The sequence below is a fragment of the Colletes latitarsis genome, chromosome 14, assembly GCF_051014445.1.
Source record: "Colletes latitarsis isolate SP2378_abdomen chromosome 14, iyColLati1, whole genome shotgun sequence".
Classification (NCBI taxonomy): Eukaryota; Metazoa; Arthropoda; class Insecta; order Hymenoptera; family Colletidae; genus Colletes; species Colletes latitarsis.
The window spans coordinates 30,264,822-30,283,913 of record NC_135147.1 but is presented as its reverse complement, the minus strand read 5'-3'; the positions used below and the strand labels follow the sequence as shown (position 1 = coordinate 30,283,913).

The window sequence follows — 19,092 nt, the reverse complement described above, 5'->3', positions numbered from 1 at the left end:
TTAAAAAAAATTATATATACTATACATATATCGTTCTTATTGCAACATACTCGGAGTTGAATATTCATTTTTATATTGCTATAGTTTTTCATTACGTACGCAATTTATGTAAGCTTTACCACCGTAGTACTAAAGCAAAGATAGTAATTAAATGGAAGATTATTCTAAAACGTAGTTGTATGCGTTAAGATATAAGTTTTAAATGTGTTATTTTCTAAAGACGATTTTTCGATAAAACATTCAGCGGAGCAAAATGGAAATTCACGTGATTGTAACGTATTCTTATAAATATATTTTACTCAACGATTATCACTTTCTTCAACCAGCAACCACGTACGAAATGTCCGAGTTATTATCTTGAGTTATAATGTTGCCGTATTCTACGAAGAATGCAAATGCGTAAGGTCTTACTCTTTAAGCGCGTGTAGCGTGTGCAAGTGTATTGTTCAGTAATCAGCTGACCGGTACGGTGCGATGTCGATATGTGCGAGGGTTTGCAAGCCCGAGTAAGTAAACGTTAATACTCTATAAAATAAAAAATCTAAAGACTCGTAACGTTAATAGATATGTAAAGAATACGCTAGTGAAATTAGTTTTCAAATGCAATAAATATTTCATATTTAAGCACCTACTTGTTATTTAGGTTATGAATAATCGAAAACAAATATCGTGATCAAATATATGGTTGCATTAAACCGTAAATATAAATGAAAAGGTAATGTATCTTTAAAATCCTATTCATTTAAAACTAGACAAAATATTTATTCTAAACAATACCAACGATGCCCAACTCTGAGTATATTAGTATATGATGCGGTATATTGCATCGTATAGAACGTAATGTTTGTCTCGTAGGCTTCTCGACATACACAATGGGTGTTTATGGGCTTTGGCGTTTACTTGATGCAACAGGAAAGGAAGTTCCTTTGCATACGCTCGAAGGAAAGGTCCTGGCTATAGGTAAATTAAAATAATTATAATTATTTAAATACTTGGTTCTGTTGAGAATGACAGGATTATTTAATTTTATAGATATATCCATTTGGATACATCAGATATTACAAGGATATCAAGACCGCTTTGGCAACCCTAAGCCTAATGCACATCTTATCGGACTATTCTTTAGAATATGCAAGCTTTTGCATTACAAGATCAAACCAGTTTTTGTTTTTGATGGGGGTGTACCGATGCTTAAAAAGGATACAATTGTAAATATATATTGTAAAAATAATGTATTCTATAATTTAGAGATTTGTATTGTAGATTTCTCAGGGAATAACAGATATGAAAATAATGTTTCATTGTAATAACAATTAATGAATTCGATTTAACTTTCTAAACAGCAACTATACCAAGTACATTGTATATGTGTGTATTCATGAAACTGTACTTTTATCTCGACTATAACATTGTCTGTACATAATTAGTTTGCTGTGGGAACCAGGTAGTGAGAAAAGAGGCTCTTATTCTTTTGTATTCACAGGCCTTGCGCAGGAAGCTGAAATCTATTGCCAAGAATAAAGCCCAACAGATGAGGATAGAATTAATAAATAACTTGATAAAGCATTCTGTAGTAAAAACGGTTCTTAATAGAGACGAAGAAAACTCGCCTGAGAAAGCATTAAATTTGCAAAATAAGCAGGACAGGGACGATATGTTTAAATTACCAGACTTGCCGAGCGCGAGCAAAACGGAATCAAATTATAGCGACGACTATGATTCTGATTCGTCTGTTGGCACAAGTCCGCGTAAGCAAACGAAATGGGCTGGAAATATTCACAATGTAGATGTGACTAGCGGTGAATTTAAGGCACTACCGGCCGATGTTCGTTATGAAATTCTCACCGACTTGAAAGAAACGAGGAAGCAAAGCTCGTGGGGCCGTTTGCATGAAATGCCCGAGGAAACGCATGAATTCTCTGGATTCCAAATGAAACGTTTATTGAAACGTAGATTGGTTCAAACGAATTTAGAAGCCGCGGAAAAAGAAATGGGAGGAAAAACACTCACGTTGGACGAATTAAATAAATTACTGACCGAACAGGGTATAAATACCAGTGGTCAGAATTGCACGTATCGCGTTGCCGCCGACAGTTCAACTAGATTAATATATATTAGCGATAAAAATTCGTACATGAAAAGCAATAGCAACGATGACAATGAAAATACTGCCAGTAATGCAGACGAGATGGAAGAACCTGTACCTGGTACTAGCAAAACTGTACCAATTTGCGAAGATATAAATGAATATGAATTCGATGATCAATCGGACAGTGATTTCGAAATAACTAATACGAATAATTCAAAGTTAACGATAGAAGGAATGAGTAGCGATTCTGAATCGGAAATAGAATTGAACGAATCACGACCTCTCTCCAAAAAGTATTTCGGAAAAAATACATTTAATCCTGCATTGTTGTATATGCTGGAATACAGCGGATTGACGGAAAAACAAATTCTCACGCTTCTTGAACAAAATAAAAGGAAAGATCGTAAACGTATTGAAAACACCACGACGGAATCGGAACGATCTAATTCCTTTAATTTACAAGACTGCGAGAACAAAGATAATGTATCGCGTACGCAACAAATAATTTCGACATCCAAAGATGATAAAGAATTTGCAGATTCTACAGAATCGACGGAATCGTTTTCCACGCCACAGACTGAATTATCCGAATCAAACGCAGAATCGAATATGAACGTGTCGTCGTCTGTCGTGGTTTCAAATGCTTCGAACAACGAACAAGATAAATCGATAGAAACAACGGTAATCAGTTCGGCGGATTCGGATTCCGATGATTTTGTGGAAATAGAAGACGTACCGATACCAAACGTGGATATCTATGATTATAAAAAGGATTCGAATCAAGGTATCCAAATAACGTTTAGGTCTGATCAGAAAATGGAAGATGATATATTTGCTGACGTGTTTGTAACTCGAAACAGCGAATTAAATTCTGAAGTAAAGTCTCAGAACGCATCATTGTCTAATCAATTTCCCGAGAAATCAGTAAATTGCATTTCCGATCGTCAACGAACATTAGAAGATAAAGTTATCCTAGCGGAAGAAGTTCAGAAAGATGAAATTGAAGATGAACAATTACCTGACACAATGAATAGCAGTGATATTGAAATCGAGTCTATAGAGAATGATATGGCTACCGAAGATAAGAACATACAATTGGAAGGAAATGAAACGACAGTAGCAAACAGTGTAGAACATACAACTAATGTACAAACGAATAGCGTAGAGATTACAAATATACAAGATGATACGAGTGCAGGTATAACTGGCAATGAATCGAGGAAAATAAGTCCTCTACCCATGGACGAGAACGAATTGTTATCTATGAAAGTACGCATATATTAATTTTGATTAATTTCTAAGTATAAATAAGGGTTAAGTGAAATGTTTATAATATATTTTTCCTTCAGACGCGACTAGAGAGCGAGCAAACAGAATTAACGGCAAACATTGGTAAATTAGATAGACAAGGTACCGATATTTCCCAGCAAATACGTATCGAAACACAGGTATAGCGAGACAAATAACCCATAGAATAACAGTGTTTTTTAAAAAAAATGTAAAAGCAACCTGTTTAAAAATCAACAGGAACTGTTACGATTATTTGGTATACCGTATATCGTGGCACCTATGGAAGCGGAAGCGCAATGCGCATTCTTAGAACAAATTCACCTGACCGATGGCACGATTACAGACGATTCGGATATTTGGCTTTTTGGAGGGCAATGCGTTTACAAAAATTTTTTCAATAACAATAAGAAAGTCTTAGAGTATTGTTCTAGCGACATCGAGCATCATTTCAGTAAGATTAATTATGCTGCATTTTTCATCAAAGAATTAAAGCATTGGAAAGATTTGAGTAAAGAATAATATTATTTTGTAGAATTAACGCGAAACGAAATGATACGACTAGCACTTTTAGTTGGTAGCGATTATACCACAGGTTTAACTGGAATCGGACCTGTTACCGCATTAGAAATATTAGCAGCATTTCCATCGGAAGGAGATGATTTATTGCAAGGTTTAACGAAGTTTTGTTCGTGGATGACTCGTGGTAGAGTCGCGGGTCCCGGGAAAGCTAGTCTACGAAATAAATTGCAAAATATAGAAATTCATAAAGGTACGTGAAATTAGTCTTATCTTCGTCTTTCCTCCCTAAGATTAATTCGTTGTTTCGTATACAGGATTTCCAAGCCAAGCCGTCGTACAAGCATATCTTTTTCCCGAGGTAGACGAATCGAGAGAGGGTTTCACGTGGGGCAAACTCAACGCGGTAGTTTTGTCAGATTACACGAAAAGAAAATTTGGTTGGACCAAAGAGAAATTCGACAAAATGATGTCGCCTCTATTGAAAAGACTGGAAGAGAAGGAGAGTCAGAAATTGATATCCGCGTATTTTAAAGTGCAGACCGTCCCAAAATCGATCCAAGTGAATTTGAGCAAACGAATTCAAAAAGCTGTGGAAAAATTGAACAATCCGAATGCAGAGCAAGAGTCCGAAAATACAGATAGCATGGAGCGACAAATAAAGAAAATGAAATACAAACCTCCTACTAAAAGTCGAAAAAAGAAGAGGACGGAATCGACAAGCAAACCAAATCTAGTGGATAGTCCCAAGTCCGATGTTACAAATGTCACTGTCACTAGCGATAAATACGTCGAAGAAATTATACCGCAAAGAGAAAAGGATAAGGCAGCCGCTTTGAAGAAGAAATTAAATGCGATCCAAGTGTTTAGAAAATCGAAACAAGGATTGAACAAAACGAAAAAAGTGAAACGTTGCATAAGGAAAGTAAAAAAAGAGGCTGGCCTTTCGGAAAGCGACAGTAGTTGATAATTGTGTATGATAATGTAGAGCAAGCTAGCTAACAAGCACGCGTATTATAAATCATAGTGAAATATATTAATGAATTTAACTAACATCAACCCTCGTTCAGTCAGACTGAATCATTCGAATCAAGCACATGTACAAAGTATTAAATAAATTATTTTTCTATAATTCAGCGTTTGCTTTCTTCGAAAAATTTAATAAAATATTAGGTACAGATGATCTTGTACTAGATGCAACGATCGAACTTAATACTATACTTAAAGTAGTGTATAAGTAGTACGTTAATCTTTTAAAAATACTGTAAATATACTAGAAATTTTTATTTGCAGGCTTGTATAGAAATTCAAGCTATGACTTGGTCGCTTTTCAGCGAACGTTTTGTATTCGTCTCGAAGTTCTCTTCGTTGTATTTTTCCTACATCGATTTCAGTTTTATCGTTCGAGCTTCCTCTGTGTATCTATCTATCTATCTATGCTACTAATACTTTTGTAAGAAACTGCTTTGGCAGGCGTATAAAGGTAACTACGTAATTTGTAACAAGGTATTTAGAATTGTGCCGGCTCGTTTGTCGATAATACCTTATCGAACGTTGTTGGTTTAATTTAGTATGAAAACGTTTACGTCACCTGTTCCGATTCATTGTCAATTAACACGTTTTGTCTATTAGCGGATAATAGACATAGACCGTAGATAATTGTTTAAAAGCCAGCGGTTCTTCCTTGTCTGCGGGGGTCAGAAATGGCAAATATTTTTCCGTTTTCGTTCGTCACAGCCGTGATGGCGCTACCGATGCCCGAAAATGTAGTGACGTTATGGCCGATACTCGATAAATAGCTCAACACGCTCGGAGAAAATCCTTTCTCGTTTTGTATGTTCATTGGCATTAGCTGCAATTTCGAATCATCGTTGTTAATTATCGCGGATCGTGCTGCACATCCGTCGATCCTCGATAATTGTAACTCACCTGATGGTGAATTCGAAGCGTTTCGATCGCTTCTTTTATATTGTATCCCGACCAAAGGTTCAATGCCATTCCGATCGCAACTCCGGACGTGATTTTACTGCCGCCTGCGGCCCCAATTATCAAACGGACATTCCTCCTTTCATCTACCTTTATAAACAAAACAAAAAGTCTCGCTGGTATTGCATGTCAGCGTCGATGCATTCGCTTTTACACGTACAATTTCACATGACCGACATTGCACTGATATACATAGGTACATACATATATGTATATGCGATTACGCAACATCAACGACACGGAATGATTTCGCATCATTTCTCGGAACCATTCAGACAATTAGATATAATATTTCAGAAAACGCATACTCGGCAAAGCAAACAACGAGGCGGGCAGATGACGTTAAAATTGTAACCAACGGGGGACTGACCAAGATCGCGATAATATCCGATTAAGATTATGAGATTTATATATTTTTTTTTGCATTTATTTATAATTATATCATATAACGCTGGATCAAATAACTATCAAATAACCTTGGAGTTTTGTTTACTATTAGTAATTTTTTAAATAAAAATAAACAACGAGATAGTATCGTTAGTTCAACTTACGACTATCGTCGGGCTCATAGAGCTCAGAGGTCTTTTCCCAGGACGAATGAAATTTGCCGGTGAGGGAGGCAGATCGAATCCATTGGTTATATTCGGGGAACTAAAATCGTCCATCTCGTCGTTGAATATTATCCCCGTCCATTTGGAACGTTTCATCGCGCCGAAACTGGTCGATTAAAAATACGACATTAGGAGACATTGATCCTCTAGCGTTTATCTAGATAAACTGGCTTACACTTGATTTAAGGTCGAAGTCACTGATACAGCTGATCCATCGGGTGCCAGTACAGAAACGTGTGACGTCCCAGAATCCTCTGGCGTGGACATAACGGCGCCATAATACATCGGATCGTTGTTCGTCCTATCATCTTTTATCTTCATTCGGATCGCGTTCGCGTAGTCGATGGACGTCAAATTCGCTACTAATGCCTCTACGAAAAGATTATTACAGATTCGTAACGGGTCAAGGGCGTGGTTACAATTCTCTCTTGTAGGGGGCAAAAATGTTAAATCAAAATTTCATTACATATTTATTTTTTAAGCACGCATGATTTCACTGTTGAACATTATTATTCGTAGAACGTTTCAACGTAACGAATAAATGACTGCGCATTGGTTTCACGGTGCATTTAATGTATACGTATACTTGAACGTTGCTAGTTTTCCTCTCGCGTCGCGACAATTGACGCCATCGAACTTGACTCGTAACAGTAATTAACGCCTTTAGCCTTTTATAGAGAGAGAGAGAGAGAGAGAGAGAAAAAAAAAAAAAAGAGTTGAACAGAATCAGCGTGAAGCACGCGAAGCACTCAAATGCCTGCCATTCGACGGGTACAATTTGCCCGTTTGTAATCTTCGAGTGGCGGTGACCATTCATCACAAAGTAGTATATGTATTTACTTGAAGCTCTATTAACTTTGCGACAATCGAGTTCGTTTAAAACGTACGTTTATCGGCCACTTTTATCTAAGGAAGGACTTTGTTACGCAAGATTACGAAGCCATTGTTTCTAATCGGTCGAAAATGACTGATCACGATCAATTGTTTTTGTTTCCCTCTATGTACGATCCGCTGATGACTACGCAATAACGCAAATCTTCGACTCACCGATATTGCCGGTCGGGTCGTAATCAGGATCGGCTAATTCGGTTCTTTTGGCGTACGCCCATTTGAACGTCTCGACGAATCGCTGCCACATGACACCCTCGTCGTTGACGGGCACCAATCCGTTGAGAACGTTCATTATGAAACTCAGAATCGCCCCTGAACCCGGTGGCGGAGCGGTGTACATCGTCAAGTTTCTGATCTTCGATTCGATCGGTTTCCTCCATTTTGCTCTACAATTACAAATATACAGGGTACATAAGATTTAAATCATCAGCTTGCTCGGAAGATATTTTTGTCTAAAAAACATCCAGAAATCTGACAATTGCAACAATGTTAAAAGTCACTGATCGTTGCTTGATACGCAACTCGGAAGTCGGAAGTCGGAAGTCGGAACTCGACGACAAATGACACTGTTGTTTGCAAATTGAAGAGTTTTTGTAGAAAACAATGTAACGTTTTACCGTATTTCTGTTGTAACATGGAATATTTTCAGATGAAAAATATAATTTTCTGACATTGTTTTCTACGAACGCTTCCCGATTAGCCTGCTGGAATGAAGATACGCTGTATGGGAGTCGAGGATGACCTAAAAGGAGGGTTGGAATCTAAAAGCAATTTAACGTTTTGAACCTGTAATTTTGTAGATCTTGCTTGGTGATGATGCCTTTGACCGCCCTGATCTCTTCGACCAGAATGTCGCCTAAGGTGCCGTTGTAAAATATGTCTGATCCGTGCTTCGCGATCAGTTTCAACGTTTCCGCTAGGCGTGGTCGTTTTATCCTGTCACCTACCTAACAGTAATTCAACTTGTTAAAGATTGATCGACGCACAAGTACAACGGGTAGATTCACTGTAGAAAGAGTGTTTCACCTTCCATGTGGAGTTGGTGGCTGGGTTAATGAGTATCTCCGCCAACGAGCTCTCCGCCTTTATAAACGACTCTTTGCGAGCCAAATACCCGGCCAGGTAATCGTTGACGAGCGATCCAGTGGCGCACAGAGAGATTGTTGGCTCGAACAACATGGACCACGGCAGTTTCCCGTATTTTTTATGGGCTTCCATGTAGCCATAGAGCTCGCCCGGCACCGCTATCGACAGACCACCTTCGACAAAACGACCAATATAAAATCATACTTTTAGAAACGAAAGGCGTTTATTAAATAATTTAGAATACTGGATAGTCTCTTAGTAGGAGATTGGTTTAACGGATTATTCAGACGATTAATGGCGTTCCGTGTAAAGCAGAGAATCTATCAGAGATAGGCCTCAAATTGATAAAAGATTATGTTCTTGAATTCTCAAATATCTTAATCTTTTCTATTATTAACTCTATTAATAACGAAGGTTTTAAACAAGACTTGTTTCTTTCTTGCAATGCCTCGTGAAAGCGACAACATAATTATTCCTCGTTATATTGAGAATGAAAACAAGGAAAACTAAATACCGAGTAAAGATAAACGAAATGCTCCCCCTCTCCTTTCTTTATCTTTCTTTCGACCCTTGATATCGATACGCGCTAAACGCTAAGAACTTTTGCTAAATCAATCGCATCAAAGTTTTTAAGCCCAACCCGCGATAGGAGCCAGCATTAATATGTTCCGTGTGTCATACCTATTGCACGATATTAGTAACAAGGTCAACTACCTACCATACATGGACAAGTTAAGATCTCCTTGAAACATATTTTCGTGCGCCCCTGACGGAGCCGTTTCGCGGGCGTCCAGATAATCAGCAGTCTTGGTTCGAGCGTTCCAAATCGTCATTAAGAATCCACCTCCTAATCCCATGCTACGATACGATAAGGAATAATCTCGTGATTAAGGTATCGCGACCTAGACGTAATTCCCCGGGGGAAGGTTGTCTACCTGTGCAAAGAAGCGACTCCCTCGCAAAGGAGCGCAGCTATGGCGGCGTCCACGGCGGAGCCGTCCTTCTTGAGTATGTCGGCGCCGATTTGCGCGCATTCCTGCCCGTTCGTCGACACAGCACCCTTGCAAACACACCGCTAAATAGAATCATTGACATTCTTCCTCCGGCAAAACTAATAAAGAACATTATCCAACTGTTAGACGACGCCGATGGAACTTTGCGCGTTGGCAAAACCGTTGGTAACACCTGACACGCGTCTTTTCGTACTTGAAGAGCGAAATCATCCTTCGAATTTAGGGCTGGAGCACCGTACGATCGAACAACGTACGCGAAGAATAAAAAACTTTCATCGTGATTTACGTAGATGCAACAGTCGAGTAACGTTTTTTAAATTAACACGCTCGCTAGCACGTGTCGCGTATTCGTGACGGCTACAAACAAACGAACTATGTATACGCTATCGAACATTGTCGCGTTAAAACTATTCACCGATTAATTGTAATTCTTCGATAAATGTCTACATATATTGGCCGGAATGTTTAGAGCGGTGGTAGCGAAAGTGTTGGTATCAGATACATCCAACAATTACGGAAGATCAACGATCATCTATCTTGTATTTTACCATTGTGTACTCGCCGTAATTTCCTTTGGCCTGAACATTGTCATTTTCTGGGTTTTTAGCGAGGTAAACGATCACTACCGCGATGATCACGGCTACGATAATAACGATGCTCACCCCACCGATTAAAACCTTCTTCTTGTTTAGCCTGCGTAAGAGAAAAGCATCCAGTTACATTAAATAATTAATTTCACAGGAAATTTATCGCTCCAAGAGAGATGTACAGTGACTTTAAACGAATATTTTAGACGGTTCCGGTCGACGATTAATATTTAAAAAAAAAAGGAAAAGTCACGTCACGTTTTTTTTATCTTTATTGAGCTACATGGAAATTATTTTCTATAACCTTCGCGTACACGATTACTCTGCGTTTTCATTCTCTTTCGACGCGCAACTCTACGGTTCGCGTATAAACAACCGACTCGATCAATCTATTTGCTCAATTATCACTTGTATAAACTCAGCGGTTACGTGTAAGAAAATTGAATTCGAAGCCAGAAATCACGAGATATTTATCAACGACGACAAGTACTTTCAAACTATCGAGAAATGTTCGATAAACGTAAAATGAAATCTATATTACAACACCTGTAACAAATGTGTGATATTTGTTTGCGAGAAACGCTAAAAACAGAATTATTTTTATCGATTTTAACGCTTATTATCAGACAGCTCGTAAACAATGGTATTACATTCGTATCGATACGCGTGTAAAGAAATACAGGAAACGAATTGTTTCATAGCGATGCACTTTTTATGACACCCGGACACACTAAAATAAAATGATTACGCTACGGCGCGGCGTTTCTAACGCGATCTAACGCTGATGCTAGCTCAAAGTAAGAAATTAAGCGCGTATGACTCGTATGCAACGACGCATCAAGTTTTACAGATAACAGATCGCGTCTCGGGTGAGAAGCAATTTTCATATAATAACCGTCGATTAACTCGGAATTATGTAGGCATTACGGTACGCCGATATGTACTGGGAACGACTTGGCGAAACGACACTTGACGGAATACGATAAAGTAACCGTGCAACACGGACGTGTCGCGCACTGGATCGGAGGAACTGTCGTCGAGAATTATTATTTAACATCACACCTCTGCGTTGAGAAACGCAAGTTTAGTTTGTTATAACAGCGAACGCAACTGTACACAGAAACCGTGTTTATTGCACTTTTCTATAAATCTTGTACGATCGATAGAAACGAGACTGGTTAAAATTGAGTAATGGTAAATTGGTCGTTGGAACGACAAGTGATACATATGTATAAAGTACAAGATCTTTACCAACCCGATCATGTTGCGTGAGCAAACGCGGCACAGGAGAGCGCTCAACCTTGACTAAACGTTTCACCAAGCCGATCGTTGCCTCTTATACTAGTTACAAAACAGATTCCACCTATTCATCCCCACTACTCTATTTTATTCGATAATATCAAAGGCCCCCGATTCCTTCAATCCTTCGCAAATTACCATTATCGTTGTTTTTTTCGGTGCTCCGTTAATTAGCACGCTAATCCCTGCTACATTATTTTTTCACGTTCCTCCAAACGATTCAACATTTCCACGATTCTTCTTCTTTTTAGTATGTAATTTCTGTTTTCTTTTTTCTTTTATTGTTAATCTACTATCTCTGAAATATACATATGCATACATACGTATTATTGTGTTTGCAAAGCACATAATTCGCAGACGGTTGATCGCGCCAAGTTTTCTAAAATCGACGATAAATATGTGCATCGTCGCGATAAGGAATTCCCAACTGTTATCGAAAAATCACGTACTTTGAAATAAAAGAAATTCTTTTACTACGAATCTATGGATATTAGAGGCAGTTTGGCGCGCGAGAAGATGGACGGATCGAGGCAAAATTCGGGCCGTATTTATACCATTACCGGATATACATATACATACATATACATATGTATAACAAGGGGTCTTTTACGAATAAAAATTTCAGTGAAAACATACTTATACGTTTTACGTTTGGAAGTTTGTCGATCTTGTACGAGTTCTTGAGTGGATCGATGGTGATCAAGATGGTGACGTCCGAGAGTGACTTATAATCTGAAAAATATTCCATATCAGAAAATGCTAAATTGTTTTTCAATTTGACACGTTAACTGCCATGGTGGCCACCGGTGACCGTCGCTTCGAACTTACAACGCTAACACAGGACGAACTCTAATATTTGAAATTCTGTAAAGAAACAAGCACATCGTTTAAGTAGAACGTCCCTAGATGTGGAAATTTGGCGGTTTATCCCATTTACCTAACCCAGACCACCTAATCGCTCAAACATTAAGTTTGTACTACCTTTCGAAATACTTGCACTTTGAAAAAGAGAAATTTGGTAATAAGAGCATTCTCATATTTCCATACAATGTAAACGAGTTTAAACTATTTCTACCTTTTACTCGAGTGTTAATAATCCCGCGAACGTGTTGGAACCTGTTCTCGAGAAAAATGCAGAGTTACAATTAGATCTAACTGTGTCCGAGTATTCCTGTACAACGTATCTTTAAGACACCGATTTACAACATTCTAATTCGAGAGTGAAAGCAACTTACCAAATTTTCTACAGTAAAAATTAACGATTAAATAACATTGATGCAGGTAACGCGTCATACGGAGTCAAGTTACCCTCTATCGGCAAAACCTAGAATCAAAACCCGCAGTGAGCAGCAATTGCTTTGAAAAACGGTCAAGTCATTTTGTGCATTTAATAATTTCAATACCCTTTTTGGAAAGTTAAAACAATGACGACCAGGTACGACAGGGCTATAACGGTATTTTCACCGGATGGGCATTTGCTCCAGGTGGAATATGCTCAAGAAGCTGTAAGGAAAGGATCTACAGCGGTATGTGAGGGAATTTAGTATAACCTCCATCGTTTGTGCGGTGAATTTTATACATCAGTTTGCGTGCTTCTTGAGTTAAATACTATTTTATCTCTGATCGATTCTATAGTATTCGGTATTCTATTATCGATTCTGTCTTTTCTCTTTCTTCAATTTCGTTTTATCGAGTCCGATGTACGATACTTGGAATTTAAATGACTTTTACAAATTGAAAAACATTATGGATTTTACTATATTTTAGGTTGGCGTGCGCGGTAACGATGTAGTTGTATTAGGAGTTGAAAAGAAATCTATTGCAAAATTACAAGAAGAACGCACTGTTCGCAAAATATGTCTTCTAGATGAGCATGTTGTAATGGCATTTGCAGGTTTGGTTTTAAACAATTCTTTTTATACGAATTAAACTACCTAATGATCTATAAGTTTACTTATATTTATATTTATTTTTTAAAGGTTTGACCGCAGATGCCAGAGTTCTAATAAATCAAGCACAAGTTGAATGTCAAAGCCACAGATTAACCGTAGAGGACCCTGTTACATTGGAATACATAACTAGGTATATTGCAGGTAAGAGATTATAGATAATTTACAACTATGATTGCATAGTTGATATATATAAATCATTTCTAGGTTTGAAACAAAAATATACCCAAAGTAATGGTAGAAGACCCTTTGGAATATCGTGTCTTATAGCTGGGTTTGATTATGATGGGATTCCACATTTGTATCAAACAGAACCCTCTGGCATTTACTACGAATGGAAGGTATATTTCCTGTGAAATACTTGTAAATTACTAATGTTAAGTGGATGGAAAAGTAACGTGTCTCGTATTTTAAAGGCAAACGCGACAGGTAGAAGCGCCAAAACGGTACACGAATTTTTACAAAAACATTACACCGTAGACGAAGTGGCCACAGAAAAGGGTACTATAAAATTGGCTATTAGAGCATTACTGGAAGTAGTGCAGTCTGGACAAAAAAATTTAGAAATCGCGGTAATGCGACGCGGTCAGCCTCTACGGGTATAAATTTCGTCGTATTTCATACTTGATATTTTATTAAACGATCGATTTTCTAACTCTTTTGCGTTACAGATGCTAGATGCAGATACTGTTGAAGAATATGTCACAGAAATTGAGAAAGAGAAAGAAGCAGAAGCTGAAAAGAAGAAGCAGAAAAAGTGATGTGTTTGTATCGAGCTGCACTTTTATTATTCATTTATTAATGTTTCGTATAAAATAAATATACAACGTATAGGTAAAGATAATAAATAAAATTGTCAAATTTCTTTTATTTATACTTTACTGCCGTGTCCATAGAAAGTATATGTACATTTACGTATATTTCTAAATAAATGATTTAAAATTCAAACTACTCTGTAGATATTTATCTTTTGTATTACTATAGATTTTAATAATGGGTAATGTTTAAATTAAACTATAATTGGTCATATTGGTACACGTATACTTACTTTTGTTAATTGGAATTATTTTGTGACGTATGTCAGAAGTTATTGTTGCAATTATTTTTTAAAACATTGCATTTGTATTACATCTTCCTTAACATTAGGTCTGTATAAATGTCAACTTTATTGCATATGTTGCGAAAATAAACTCCTTCCGCGATGGTTGAACATTTGGAACGAAGGAAGATTTCGCAAAGTTTCCCAAGATTTATTTTCCAAGTCAACCACAGCTCGAATTTCTTTGAAATCACCAGCTATGTACATCACTCCGTACATAACCATAAATAAACTGACAATGCCTTGTATTAAAATCTGTGACAAGCACATTGCTCATTACTAATAATACGTTTAATGGATTTAATTTTAAATGCAATAGTTCGATACTTACGTCGATTGGTAAAGTGGTAAATTCTTGTTCTGTTATTCGTAAATACGAACGATCTGTAACAAAATTTTGTTTCATGTGGCAAATATAAAACGTAGAATAATTTAACCTAAAACGTACCGAATAATAAAGGGAAATTTAAAATGTAAAATGATACGCACGTTGAGCAGCTGAATAGGCCGCATGTAGTATCGACATTAATCCTATGAACGTTATAAACTTATGTACAGTTGTTGCAGGCATTGTTGTTGGTAAATTCGTCACGATGTAATTACCGACGAGTGCTTGATTTGCGATACCGATACGCAAATAAGGCTCGTTTTTATACAAACAAAGATAATACGTATTCGCGAATAACGTATTAAATTATTAACATTTTTACCAATCAATAATAAATTGTAGGTATACACCGAGCGGGAAGCATTAATTCATTCCGCTTAAGGGGAATATATAGGAACGCGGTACCAGTGTTACCAGATGGCAGACCAGTCACCAGTGACCGCAGCCAAAATTGGCGGGTTTTGTAAATCTAGTGTTAAACCGATCGAACATAGGAATATTTTAGTATAATCTCCGTACCACATTCAGGACTTCTTATGGAACTAAAAATTAAGGATCCTTTTATAATTGATAGGTTTTTGGCGAACCATGTCGTAGCATGAATATAAAAGGCAATATACATCGCAGAGAATCGGTTAATTCTTACGTTTCAGAGTTGAATGTGCGACGAAAATACAGAGAGGCATGAATCTTCGGTTATTACCGTTTCGTGACAGTGACCGAATCGGTGGAAAAACTGTATCGTGTGAACGGGTTGTAATTGGCTCTTTTACCCTAGAAAATTGCCCGAGAAGGAGAAACAGATACAGACATTACGGACGAAGGATCGATTGTATTGGATTGTACGCGACGAGAGAGCAGAAAGGGTTGTATATCACCAGGGATGGTTTTTCGATCGTATGCGTAACCGTTGATTGCAAACATTGTTAGAAATTATTACGAAAAGGGCACGAGATTAATCAAGAAAACCTTCGATCACAGTTTGTGCGGATTCTCGACATATTCGAGTCCAAACAGGGGTGTCACCACTGATCGAAATTACTGCCATCTATGAGCACACACGGACGTAACGTAGAGCGCGGTAGGAGGAGTTATAGTATGCACGAAAGGTGATCACTTTGTCTGTACATACGAATGCAAGTTAAAGATGTTTGTTTATAGTTGATAATTGTCCCGATAACATTAAACATGATGGATTATGAATTTAAAATGAAAACTCAAAAAGATCGGACGAAGGTCGAAGATCTTTTCGAATTCGAAGGATGTAAAGTCGGAAGAGGGACGTATGGGCACGTTTATAAAGCTCGTAGGAAGGAAGGGTTAGTGTTTCTAACCTACATAGGATTGCATAGCATTTTATATTTTTAATATTTTGTTCCATTAGAAGACGTTTTACGAATTTCCTTTCGTTGTTGGAAAATTTTAGATTCCAACGTTTTACTGAAATGTTTCCGTAGATCTAGACTTTGTTCGTATTATTGCTACTCGCATTATAATTATATCGGTTGCGTATGAAATATAGTATCGTGTACGGGATGTTTCAGAATCATATATAAATACTTAAGGAGTCGAATCTACTCGTTAACCGTTTGAGTGGCAGGAATAATTTCGGAAACCGTATCGAATAACGCCACGCGGCGCTATAGCGCTTTTTCTATTTCCCCTGTTTGCTTTGTGGACCAAAGAGAATCCATAAATTCAAAGGCTGAAGAAAAGAATAAATTGTTATGAAACATTCTTGTCAGCCTGTATAGAAACATGGAGTTATCGATGGGATGTTTATGCAGCTGTATTTCTTTTGAGACAACTAGCTAGCGGATCACATATTTACATGTATTTCTGAAACAACCTGTCTATCAAGTAATGTAATTTACAGAAAGAATTAATTGTTTTTCTTTCAAAATTTTAACAGAGTGCCGGATAGCGAATTAAAATCTAGGCCAGACACAAAGGATTTTGGTCTGAAACAAATCGAAGGCACAGGCCTTTCAATGTCTGCATGTCGTGAAATTGCAGTAAGTATTCGCTCTTGTATTTTAATATAGGAATTATGCAGGTATCTTAATATGTTCCTTTTTTTACAGTTACTTAGGGAACTGAAACACGTCAATGTGATTACTTTAATTAGAGTTTTCTTGTCACACAATGATCGCAAAGTATGGTTACTATTTGATTTTGCAGAACACGACTTGTGGGTATGTTTACATTTCTCAAAGACACCTTAAGTCTTATGGAAAAAAATGAATAATAATAGTACGTTTTGATATACAGCACATAATAAAATTTCATAGAGCAGCAAAAGCTAATAAAAAACCTGTTATGGTACCAAAGGGTATGGTAAAGTCTTTGTTATATCAAATTCTCGACGGTATTCATTATTTACATTCCAACTGGGTGCTCCATAGGGATTTGGTAATTATTATCGCGTACAGGTATTATATGTATTAATCGTCCACGTTTAACGGAAATATTTATCGTACACCAGAAACCAGCAAACATTTTAGTAATGGGAGAAGGAAATGAAAGGGGTCGTGTAAAAATTGCAGATATGGGTTTTGCTAGACTGTTTAATGCCCCCTTGAAACCTCTCGCAGATTTGGATCCGGTTGTAGTAACTTTTTGGTACAGAGCGCCGGAATTACTTTTAGGTGCTAGGCATTACACGAAAGCTATAGGTATAAAAACCATAGTTAAACGATACCGTTTTACACCACCCTAGTATCGCGGTCTTAAGTTCCGTGTGTATCTTTCAGATATTTGGGCTATTGGTTGTATATTCGCGGAACTCTTAACGTCCGAACCAATATTTCATTGTAGACAGGAAGATATTAAAACTAGCAATCCATATCATCACGATCAATTGGATAGGTACAAACGTTACGGCTGTAATGATTTTTATGTTTTTATATGCAACGTAAACGGAAGATAATAAACGGTCGGAATTAATTAATGTTCAGGATATTCAATGTGATGGGGTTTCCGTTAGAAAAGGATTGGGAGGATATTAAGAAAATGCCAGAACATCCTACATTATTGAAAGACTTTAAAAGATCAAAGTAAGTGTCTGTTTGGAAGTAATGGTTCGAGAAACGTTTAATACTAATATTAATGCGGATAGTGTATGTTCCATCACAGTTACGCGAATTGTTCTCTAACGAAGTACATGGATCGGCATAAAATTAAACCTGACAGCAAGGCATTTAATTTGGTACGATTGAACGAAATACTGTATTTACTTTGACCATTTCTTTGGGCAATGACATTAATTCGGCTATTTTAGCTTCAAAAACTATTAATGATGGATCCTAACAAACGAATAACGTCGGAACATTCTATGCAGGACGCCTATTTTCAAGAGGAACCACTGCCAACGCAAGAGTACGTTTTCGTCTAATGCATAGTCTTGTTATATCTCTTATACTCGTTATATATATATATATATTTATTTAACCGATATTCTATCGTAGCATATTTGCCGGATGTCCTATTCCCTATCCTAAGAGAGAATTCTTAACGGATGACGATACAGAGGAGAAGACTGAAAACAAAGCGCGACAAAATCAGCAACAAACAGTAAGTATATTCGTTAACGTATGTCGCGTCGATTCTCCGTTACGGACATGTCGTGATATTTCAGCAACAAAATCAACAACAGCAAGGAAACGGTGACCATAATCACGGACAGAATGCGAAACGAGTAAGACTTAACGGCCCCCACGGAGCTCCAGAATTTCATCAGCACCAGAGCCACGCGATGACCCACCAACAACCGCCCGGAATGGTTTACTCTACTGCCCAGCCAACGCAACCGTCGAATTTTCATCAGCGCTTCTAAACGATTCTACCAAGGAAAGGACTTGTCGATCGACTAATTCAATTACTAGTTTACTAATTTAAATAATTTCTGTATTCGATTAACGAGGAGGTCATTGATTCCTGTATATTCCATTACAGTATAATAGTACAACTTTATTTATACATATATAACATGTTAATTTATTTTGAATTATCATTACCTTGACCGTTTTCATTGCGCGAAGGAAATATCACGGAGTTCATCGTGCAATAATCAACGAACTCGGCCGGACTACTTTTGGATCTGTATTCGAAGGGTATCCAGAATTATTTAAAAAAAATACTTTTAGTAACTTTGAGAAACGGGATGAAAATGAATATCGTATAAGGAGAAAGAGATGGTGTCTCTCGTCGCGAGGGAAGGATAAAGAACGATAGAAGTGGCGATTTAACGGTGGGGAAGTACGCATGCGCTGTAAATCATTCCGTAGCA

General features: G+C 37.4%; 5 protein-coding genes across 8 annotated transcripts; 3 read left to right on the top strand and 2 right to left on the bottom strand.

Annotated features, from left to right (window-relative positions):
* The first annotated feature begins 149 nt into the window (after positions 1 to 149).
* Positions 150 to 5,024, top strand: Mus201 (rad2 superfamily protein mus201). 2 transcript variants are annotated; one of them, XM_076782078.1, is made up of 9 exons: positions 150 to 506; positions 644 to 715; positions 856 to 960; positions 1,033 to 1,208; positions 1,484 to 3,358; positions 3,439 to 3,537; positions 3,617 to 3,830; positions 3,912 to 4,148; positions 4,213 to 5,024. In XM_076782078.1, exons 3-9 carry the CDS (start codon positions 873 to 875, stop codon positions 4,860 to 4,862), a joined length of 3,339 nt encoding a protein of 1,112 aa, XP_076638193.1. In that variant the 5' UTR covers positions 150 to 506; positions 644 to 715; positions 856 to 872; the 3' UTR covers positions 4,863 to 5,024. The 2 variants fall into 2 exon arrangements, with proteins under 2 accessions (XP_076638193.1, XP_076638194.1); XM_076782079.1 differs by lacking the exon at positions 644 to 715.
* Positions 5,025 to 5,128: 104 nt separating this feature from the next.
* Positions 5,129 to 11,403, bottom strand: LOC143350169 (glutathione hydrolase 1 proenzyme). Its single transcript, XM_076782080.1, has 11 exons — positions 11,325 to 11,403; positions 10,031 to 10,175; positions 9,405 to 9,529; positions 9,188 to 9,327; positions 8,410 to 8,642; positions 8,170 to 8,330; positions 7,540 to 7,769; positions 6,668 to 6,863; positions 6,433 to 6,598; positions 5,825 to 5,971; positions 5,129 to 5,747 (listed from the first exon to the last, which is right to left on the bottom strand). Exons 1-11 carry the CDS (start codon positions 11,330 to 11,332, stop codon positions 5,559 to 5,561), a joined length of 1,740 nt encoding a protein of 579 aa, XP_076638195.1. The 5' UTR covers positions 11,333 to 11,403; the 3' UTR covers positions 5,129 to 5,558.
* A 1,302-nt stretch (positions 11,404 to 12,705) lies between these two features.
* Prosalpha4 (proteasome alpha4 subunit) lies at positions 12,706 to 14,182 on the top strand. The gene is made up of 6 exons (XM_076781648.1): positions 12,706 to 12,894; positions 13,136 to 13,262; positions 13,348 to 13,461; positions 13,525 to 13,658; positions 13,734 to 13,916; positions 13,989 to 14,182. The coding sequence occupies exons 1-6, from the start codon at positions 12,793 to 12,795 to the stop codon at positions 14,076 to 14,078; spliced, it is 750 nt and encodes a 249-aa protein (XP_076637763.1). The 5' UTR covers positions 12,706 to 12,792; the 3' UTR covers positions 14,079 to 14,182.
* On the bottom strand, positions 14,166 to 15,224 carry Emc5 (ER membrane protein complex subunit 5). The gene is made up of 3 exons (XM_076781649.1): positions 14,906 to 15,224; positions 14,748 to 14,800; positions 14,166 to 14,671 (listed from the first exon to the last, which is right to left on the bottom strand). Exons 1-3 carry the CDS (start codon positions 14,985 to 14,987, stop codon positions 14,483 to 14,485), a joined length of 324 nt encoding a protein of 107 aa, XP_076637764.1. The 5' UTR covers positions 14,988 to 15,224; the 3' UTR covers positions 14,166 to 14,482.
* Positions 15,225 to 15,610: 386 nt separating this feature from the next.
* On the top strand, positions 15,611 to 18,763 carry Cdk8 (cyclin-dependent kinase 8). Of its 3 annotated transcripts, XM_076781646.1 has the most exons (12): positions 15,611 to 15,885; positions 15,966 to 16,123; positions 16,717 to 16,819; positions 16,889 to 16,999; positions 17,076 to 17,216; positions 17,290 to 17,479; positions 17,558 to 17,672; positions 17,762 to 17,860; positions 17,940 to 18,012; positions 18,085 to 18,182; positions 18,272 to 18,377; positions 18,442 to 18,763. In XM_076781646.1, exons 2-12 carry the CDS (start codon positions 15,993 to 15,995, stop codon positions 18,637 to 18,639), a joined length of 1,365 nt encoding a protein of 454 aa, XP_076637761.1. In that variant the 5' UTR covers positions 15,611 to 15,885; positions 15,966 to 15,992; the 3' UTR covers positions 18,640 to 18,763. The 3 variants fall into 3 exon arrangements, with proteins under 3 accessions (XP_076637761.1, XP_076637762.1, XP_076637760.1); XM_076781647.1 differs by lacking the exon at positions 15,611 to 15,885 and having other exon boundaries at positions 15,900 to 16,123; positions 18,145 to 18,182; XM_076781645.1 differs by lacking the exon at positions 15,611 to 15,885 and having other exon boundaries at positions 15,900 to 16,123.
* Positions 18,764 to 19,092: the final 329 nt, after the last annotated feature.